The sequence below is a fragment of the Electrophorus electricus genome, chromosome 7, assembly GCF_013358815.1.
Source record: "Electrophorus electricus isolate fEleEle1 chromosome 7, fEleEle1.pri, whole genome shotgun sequence".
NCBI classification, from domain to species: Eukaryota; Metazoa; Chordata; class Actinopteri; order Gymnotiformes; family Gymnotidae; genus Electrophorus; species Electrophorus electricus.
The window spans coordinates 175,001-185,170 of NC_049541.1; the positions used below are offsets into that span (position 1 = coordinate 175,001).

At 37.9% G+C, this 10,170-nt stretch overlaps 1 protein-coding gene across 1 annotated transcript in view; it reads left to right on the forward strand.

The window, feature by feature from the left end:
* Nucleotides 1–2,376, forward strand: part of nrp1b (neuropilin 1b) — a 32,908-nt gene extending 30,532 nt beyond the window's left edge. The window contains exon 17 of the mRNA XM_035528091.1: nt 1–2,376. This exon is cut by the window's left edge and continues 81 nt beyond it. Within this exon, the coding sequence (XP_035383984.1) occupies nt 1–182 (182 nt within the window). The 3' untranslated portion in view covers nt 183–2,376.
* Nucleotides 2,377–10,170: the final 7,794 nt, after the last annotated feature.

The following is a 10,170-nucleotide window of genomic DNA, read 5'->3' on the forward strand; positions in this document are numbered from 1 at the left end:
TGATGAGCGCGGTTGGAGTTCTGCTGGGGACTGTGTGCGGGGTGGTGCTCTACTGCGCCTGCTCACAGAGCACCGACCGAAACCTTTCTGCCCTCGAGAACTACAACTTTGAGCTGGTCGATGGTCTCAAACTGAAGAAGGAGAAGGAGAAGACTGCCACACAGAGGTATCCGGAAGCGTGAGGCCTGAACAGGCTTGGGGGAACATTGGGGGAACATTGAGGAACATTAGAGGAACATCGGTGAACATTGGTTGACGTTGGAGGAACATTGGGGAACGTTGGAGGAATACTGGAGGAACATTGGGGGAATGCTGGAGGAACATTGGACAAGGGCTCATGCCAGAGTGAAAGAGTATTTCACTAAAACAGTGGCTGCTGTCTGGAAGCTTGAGACTGAGCCTGCGATTTTCTCCCGGTCTGCAGTGACAGACCACCAGAGGGCGCTGTGTGTAAAGAAAGACATGTACAGTCAGTGGTGATTGTGACTATGTTTGTCCTTTTTTTGGTGTTGTTTTTTACACAAGGATGCTGGTAATGCGACCAATCAGGATGAAGTATTTATCTCCTCTACATGTCAGGACTTCTTCTGTGGAGCCTTTTTAAACAATAAAAGCAACATGTAGAGAGAAACATTGACACATTTGTAGTCTAGAACTGGACTTTTACTATTTTTGTGCTTTTTGTGTGTGTGTGTGTCCTTGTTTGTTTGTTTGCATTCCAGTAGTGCCTTTTTACATGTTTCTGTTGCCTTTTCACACCTGGTCTCACCTCAGCACTCTCTAAGCAGGACTGCACCCTACAGGTTAAACAAAGATAAAACAGGAGCGTTTTCATTTTGTTTTCAGTCTAAAACAGCTCTGTACACACGGCCTAAAGGAAAACCCATATGACTGAACCAAAACGCAGAGCAGGTCCAGAACCAAAACCCATAGCTCATCCAGAACCAAAACCCAGAGCTGGTCTAGAACCAAAACCCAGAAAATGTCCAGAACCAAAACCCGGAGCCGATCCAGAACCAAAATCCAGAGCAGATCGAGAACCATGTCCATAATTACATGTATTTGTTTAGCTTGTTCTCAAATGTATGGAAGTTTTGGACCCACATTACTGCCGCTGCAGTTTGGATTGTTTATATTGCAAATTTTAGGCAATAGACAATATTGAGGAAAATCTTCAAACTATTTGGAAAACAAAGAACACTACTGCATATTTCAAAGTTTGTTAAAGATTGTTTTGATTGTGTTTGAGTGTTTAAACAGTGGGAATTATTCCTTCCACAGAGTAAGACCGAGCAGGACTGTACAGAACCCAGCAGTGGTCTGGACCTGCCTAGTGCTCTGTGTTGTTCAGTGTCATGTCCACAGACGCGTCTTCTCTGCTCACTGCAGTTACCAGCTTTTAGTAGCTAATACAAGCAGAACACTAGCAATCAAGCTAATGGCTAAATAATGATTTTATACTATTTTTAAAAATACATTCAGATTTCAGTCGAGTCATTTTCACTTTGTCCTTTAACATTAATACTGATCTGATGCCGATACTGTGATTTTAAATCTCTATTACAGATAAAAACACATTTCTACACCAAGGACAATTAGCAGACAGGCAGCGCAGCAACGTGACATACAGACAGTTCCTCAGAGTGACATCTCCGCACAAACACAAATGTCATTTTACAGTGACACAGTTGTTTGGTTCACTTTTGTGATTCCAGAGCATTTCCACCATTTTCAGATTCTTTAGTTGATTAGAAAAGTGTATTATTTACTTCTGATGTGGAAGCATCAGAAGTGAATAATACACTTTTCTAATCAACTAAATAATCTGGGTAAAAAAGGTTGTAGTTTCAGTACTTGTACTGATTAGGGCTTCAGTACTTGTATTGATTAGGGCTTCAGTATTTGTACTGATTATGGTTTCAGTATTTGTACTGATTATGGTTTCGGTATTTGTACTGATTATGTTTTTGGTATTTGTACTGATTCGGTTTTTAGTATTTGGCAGATGTTCTAGACACTCAAGTTACATTTATCAATACCAGGTCTACCAGGAATGTGGGTTAGAATCTGGAACCTGGGTCTTCAAATAGGATTTGAGCCACAGTTTGTAGGGAAACACAATCATTACAGAGAGAAAAATACTATCATCGCACTGAGAAATGTATTTATATGAGAATTTGTTTATTCACTAAATCCTGGATTTTAAAAATCAGTGTTATAGATTCTTATCTAAAATTGACTGCCAAAATACTGTTGTTTTGTCAGCAAAACACTGTTTTGTAACCAAAAAGCCAAAATTAGTGATTGTGTGATTTTCATAAACCCTCTGTATCATTTGTTCAGCTTTAGCTGCTTATAAACTTGTCCTCTGCCTAACTGTTGTCTTTTTATTCTGAGTATTTTTAACGTTTTTGTCCCATGAGAATGAAGGATAAGATGGTGTGTGCTTTAAAGCTTTCTGGCAGCTACAGTACAGTTACAGTACATATATAGTACCGTTACTGTACAGATACAGTACAGTTACACTACAGATACAGTACAGCTTCAGTACAGTTACAGTACAGTTAAACTACAGATATAGTACAGTTACAGTACAACTACAGCACATCTACAGTACTACATACTCTAGACTACTGCATTCCAGAGGGTGAATCAAATAAAATTGTTATGAAGTTGGTAGATTGTCTATGGTTTTTGTTAGAGGAGTTTTCTGAAATTCTGCTCTGTGTCTGTGTGTATGGGGGGGGGTCTAATGGTAAGGAACTGTGTCAGTTGGATAATCTCACTGTGAGGAACATGTAGTTGGTAACAACTACAGATCTACAGGCTGCTATGACCTCACAACCATCTCCATGAAAGCCAGTCAGTGCATGTAAGAGACTGTATCGCAGAGAACGCCAAGGCTTGTGCCTATCTATAGCCAGCAGAGGGCGCTGTGTTCCTGCACCAGTGTTTCCACCAGCGTTTACTGTGATTCTTAGTATCGAGGTTCTTTCTGTTTTGCTTTTCACGGGTGTAAACATCTGCATTATTGCTGATAAGGTCTATTGTCTGGTTGTCATGGAAACCTCTATTGTGGTGTGGTTTCCGCTCCTTCACCACTTCTCTTTGAAAGCCACAGACTGTGTGTGTATGTGTGTATGAGGGGATACATATGTGCTTCAACCTTGTGAACTCTTCACCACTTCCTTAGTGATACTTGTGCTCCAGGCACATCAGTGGTGAAACCAACACCACACTCTCTCCAGTGTGTCCTCCTCACTACATTCTAGAGTAACCCACCAAGGCCCCTCTGTAGCCTTCTAACCCTAAAGTCTTGGGTTCATGTTCTACATCAGCTGATCGTTTGGGTTCTGTAATGTTTTCAATTTATATCAAACACGTTTACACTCATGTTTGTACGTATTTTTACAATTTGTTTACAAATCATCAAAGGTGACATAGTTAAAATTATAAATTCTCACAACACACTTCATTTGGACTATTTTATTTTCTAAACTAAGGGGCAGATCTTATTTTGTACAAATCAATGAGTCTGATTCATTGCTCTATAACACTGAACTAAACACTTGCAGTAAACACTTGCACTAAACACTGAACACTAAACTACAACACTGCACTAAACACTGCACTATAACACTGAACTATAACCTTGCACTAAACACCGGTCTTTAACATTGTTCTATAACACTGCACTAAACACTGCACTATAACACTGAACTATAACCTTGCACTAAACACCGGTCTTTAACATTGTTCTATAGCACTGCTCTAAACACTGTGGCTTCACAACAGAACTCTTATGCAGGCACAGGAAAAGAAAAATTTCTAATAAAACACAAAGATGCTGTTTTCCATATAACTGCACTAAAAGTTCTACTCAGACCCTACAGTGCTGAGCTACAACCAGACATAGTCTCTAAACACTGGTAGGGACTACATGAGACTGTGAGAGACTGCATGAGACTGCTTGAGATTGTGTGAACCTGTGTGTGAAACATCTGCCTGTTCCACCCAGTGTGTGTCTGTGTGTGTGTGTGTGTGTGTGTGTGTGTGTGTCACCACCACTGTGTCATCTTCACACTGCATAATTGTGTGTGTAGATTGAGAGGGGCTGCAGTCATGGAGTCCAGGACCTGAGTGTCCAGTGTCCTCAGTGTCCAGAGCCTGAGTGTAATAACTCGTATGTGTGACTGTGATAACTCGTATGTGTGACTGTGATAACTCATGTGATAACTCATATGTGACTGTGATAACTCATGACTGTGATAACTCGTATGTGATAACTTATATGTGACTGCGATAACTCGTGTGACTGTGATAACTTATGTGTGACTATGATAACTCATGTGATGGCTCATGTGACTCATGTGATAACTCATATGTGACAGTGATAACTGGTGTGTGGCTGATTTAATATGTGATAACTCATATGTGACTGTGATAACTCGTATGTGTGACTGTGATAACTCATGTGTGACTGTGATAACTCATGTGATAACTCATATGTGACTGTGATACCTCGTGTGTGACTGATTTAATATGTAATAACTCATATGTGACTGTGATAACTCATGTGATAACTCATATGTGACTGTGATACCTCGTGTGTGACTGATTTAATATGTAATAACTCATATGTGACTGTGATAACTCGTATGTGTGACTGTGATAACTCGTATGTGACTGTGATAACTCGTATGTGTGACTGTGATAACTCATGTGTGACTGTGATAACTCATGTGATAACTCATATGTGACTGTGATAACTCATGACTGTGATAACTCATATGTGATAACTTATATGTGACTGCGATAACTCATGTGACTGTGATAACTCATATGTTATAACTCATGTGTGACTGTGATAACTCGTGTGACTGTGATAACTTGTGTGACTATGATAACTCATGTGATGGCTCATATGTGACTGTGATAACTCGTGTGACTGTGATAACTCATATGTGACTGTGATAACTCGTATGTGTGACTGTGATAACTCGTATGTGACTGTGATAACTCGTATGTGTGACTGTGATAACTCATGTGTGACTGTGATAACTCATGTGATAACTCATATGTGACTGTGATAACTCATGACTGTGATAACTCGTATGTGATAACTTATATGTGACTGCGATAACTCATGTGACTGTGATAACTCATATGTTATAACTCATGTGTGACTGTGATAACTCGTGTGACTGTGATAACTTGTGTGACTATGATAACTCATGTGATGGCTCATATGTGACTGTGATAACTCGTGTGACTGTGATAACTCATATGTTATAACTCATGTGTGACTGTGATAACTCATGTGACTGTGATAACTTATGTGTGACTATGATAACTCATGTGATGGCTCATATGTGACTGTGATAACTCGTGTGACTGTAATAACATATGTGACTGTGATAACTTGTATGCGATAACTCATATGTGACTGTGATAACTCATATGTGATAACTCATATGTGACTGTGATAACTCGTATGTGATAACTCATATGTGACTGATAACTCGTATGTGATAACTCATATGTGATTGTGATAACTCGTATGTGTGACTGTGATAACTTGTATGCGATAACTCATGACTGTGATAACTCGTATGTGATAACTTATATGTGACTGCGATAACTCGTGTGACTGTGATAACTCATATGTTATAACTCATGTGTGACTGTGATAACTCGTGTGACTGTGATAACTTGTGTGACTATGATAACTCATGTGATGGCTTATATGTGACTGTGATAACTTGTGTGACTGTAATAACATATGTGACTGTGATAACTTGTGTGTGACTGTGATAACTCATATGTAACTGTGATAACTCATGTGATAACTCATATGTGACAGTGATAACTGGTGTGTGACTGATTTAATATGTGATAACTCATATGTGACTGTGATAACTCGTATGTGTGACTGTGATAACTCATGTGATAACTCATATGTGACTGTGATACCTCGTGTGTGACTGATTTAATATGTAATAACTCATATGTGACTGTGATAACTCGTATGTGTGACTGTGATAACTCGTATGTGACTGTGATAACTCGTATGTGTGACTGTGATAATTCATGTGTGACTGATAACTCATGTGATAACTCATGTGACTGTGATAACTCATGACTGTGATAACTCGTATGTGATAACTTATATGTGACTGCGATAACTCATGTGACTGTGATAACTCATATGTTATAACTCATGTGTGACTGTGATAACTCGTGTGACTGTGATAACTTATGTGTGACTATGATAACTCATGTGATGGCTCATATGTGACTGTGATAACTCGTGTGACTGTGATAACTCATATGTTATAACTCATGTGTGACTGATAACTCATGTGACTGTGATAACTTATGTGTGACTATGATAACTCATGTGATGGCTCATATGTGACTGTGATAACTCGTGTGACTGTAATAACATATGTGACTGTGATAACTTGTATGCGATAACTCATATGTGACTGTGATAACTCATATGTGATAACTCATATGTGACTGTGATAACTCGTATGTGATAACTCATATGTGACTGATAACTCGTATGTGATAACTCATATGTGACTGTGATAACTCATATGTGATAACTCATATGTGATTGTGATAACTCGTATGTGTGACTGTGATAACTTGTATGCGATAACTCATGTGTGACTGTGATAACTCATGTGATAACTCATATGAGACTCTGATAACTCATGACTGATAACTCGTATGTGATAACTTATATGTGACTGCGATAACTCGTGTGACTGATAACTCATATGTTATAACTCATGTGTGACTGTGATAACTCATATGTTATAACTCATGTGTGACTGTGATAACTCGTGTGACTGTGATAACTTGTGTGACTATGATAACTCATGTGATGGCTCATATGTGATTGTGATAACTTGTGTGACTGTAATAACATATGTGACTGTGATAACTTGTATGTGACTGTGATAACTCATATGTAACTGTGTTAACTCATGTGATAACTCATATGTGACAGTGATAACTGGTGTGTGGCTGATTTAATATGTGATAACTCATATGTGACTGTGATAACTCGTATGTGTGACTGTGATAACTCATGTGTGACTGTGATAACTCATGTGATAACTCATATGTGACTGTGATACCTCGTGTGTGACTGATTTAATATGTAATAACTCATGTGTGACTGTGATAACTTGTATGTGACTGTGATAACTCATATGTAACTGTGATAACTCATGTGATAACTCATATGTGACAGTGATAACTGGTGTGTGGCTGATTTAATATGTGATAACTCATATGTGACTGTGATAACTCGTATGTGACTGTGATAACTCATGTGTGACTGTGATAATTCATGTGATAACTCATATGTGACTGTGATAACTCATGACTGTGATAACTCGTATGTGATAACTTATATGTGACTGCAATAACTCGTGTGACTGTGATAACTCGTGTGACTGTGAAACTTGTGTGACTATGATAACTCATGTGATGGCTCATATGTGACTGTGATAACTCGTGTGACTGTGATAACTCATATGTTATAACTCATGTGTGACTATGATAACTCATGTGATGGCTCATATGTGACTGTGATAACTCGTGTGACTGTAATAACATATGTGACTGTGATAACTTGTATGTGACTGTGATAACTCATATGTAACTGTGATATCTCATAGGGATAACTCATATGTGACTGTGATAACTCATATGTGACTGATAACTCGTATGTGATAACTCATATGTGACTGATAACTCGTATGTGATAACTCATATTTGACTGTGATAACTCGTTTGTGTGACTGTGATAACTTGTATGCGATAACTCATATGTGACTGTGATAACTCATATGTGATAACTCATATGTGACTGATAACTCATATGTGATAACTCATATGTGACTGTGATAACTCGTATGTGTGACTGTGATAACTTGTATGCGATAACTCATGACTGTGATAACTCGTATGTGATAACTTATATGTGACTGCGATAACTCGTGTGACTGTGATAACTCATATGTTATAACTCATGTGTGACTGTGATAACTCGTGTGACTGTGATAACTTGTGTGACTATGATAACTCATGTGATGGCTCATATGTGACTGTGATAACTTGTGTGACTGTAATAACATATGTGACTGTGATAACTTGTGTGTGACTGTGATAACTCATGTGTAACTGTGATAACTCATGTGATAACTCATATGTGACAGTGATAACTGGTGTGTGACTGATTTAATATGTAATAACTCATATGTGACTGTGATAACTCGTATGTGTGACTGTGATAACTCATGTGATAACTCATATGTGACTGTGATACCTCGTGTGTGACTGATTTAATATGTAATAACTCATATGTGACTGTGATAACTCATGTGATAACTCATATGTGACTGTGATACCTCGTGTGTGACTGATTTAATATGTAATAACTCATATGTGACTGTGATAACTTGTATGTGTGACTGTGATAACTCGTATGTGACTGTGATAACTCGTATGTGTGACTGTGATAACTCATGTGTGACTGTGATAACTCATGTGATAACTCATATGTGACTGTGATAACTCATGACTGTGATAACTCGTATGTGATAACTTATATGTGACTGCGATAACTCATGTGACTGTGATAACTCATATGTTATAACTCATGTGTGACTGTGATAACTCGTGTGACTGTGATAACTTGTGTGACTATGATAACTCATGTGATGGCTCATATGTGACTGTGATAACCCGTGTGACTGTGATAACTCATATGTTATAACTCATGTGTGACTGTGATAACTCATGTGACTGTGATAACTTATGTGTGACTATGATAACTCATGTGATGGCTCATATGTGACTGTGATAACTCGTGTGACTGTAATAACATATGTGACTGTGATAACTTGTATGCGATAACTCATATGTGACTGTGATAACTCATATGTGATAACTCATATGTGACTGTGATAACTCGTATGTGATAACTCATATGTGACTGATAACTCGTATGTGATAACTCATATGTGACTGTGATAACTCATATGTGATAACTCATATGTGACTGTGATAACTCGTATGTGATAACTCATATGTGACTGATAACTCGTATGTGATAACTCATATGTGACTGTGATAACTTGTATGCGATAACTCATATGTGACTGATAACTCATATGTGATAACTCATATGTGACTGTGATAACTCGTATGTGATAACTCATGTGATTGTGATAACTCGTATGTGATAACTCGTGTGACTGTGATAACTCATGTGATAACTCATATGTGACTGTGATAACTAATGTCTGTGATAACTCATATGTGATAACTTATATGTGACTGCGATAACTTGTCTGACTGTGATAACTCATATGTTATAACTCATGTGTGACTGTGATAACTCGTGTGACTGTAATAACATATGTGACTGTGATAACTTGTATGTGACTGTGATAACTCATATGTAACTGTGATAACTCATGTGATAACTCATATGTGACTGTGATAACTCGTGTGTGACTGATTTAATATGTGATAACTCATATGTGACTGTGATAACTCGTATGTGATAACTTATATGTGACTGCGATAACTTGTGTGACTGTGATAACTCATATGTTATAACTCATGTGTGACTGTGATAACTCGTGTGACTGTGATAACATGTGTGACTATGATAACTCATGTGATGGCTCATATGTGACTGTGATAACTCGTGTGACTGTAATAACATATGTGACTGTGATAACTTGTATGTGACTGTGATAACTCATATGTAACTGTGATAACTCATATGTGACAGTGATAACTCGTGTGTGACTGATTTAATATGTGATAACTCATATGTGACTGTGATAACTCGTATGTGTGACTGTGATAACTCGTATGTGTGACTGTGATAACTCATGTGATAACTCATATGTGACTGTGAGAACTCATGTGTGACTGTGATAACACATATGTGACTGTGATAACTCATATGTGATAACTCCTATGTGACTGATAACTCGTATGTGATAACTCATATGTGACTGTGATAACTCGTATGTGTGACTGTGATAACTTGTATGAGATAACTCATATGTGACTGTGATAACTCATATGTGATAACTCATATGTGACTGTGATAACTTGTATGTGATACTCATA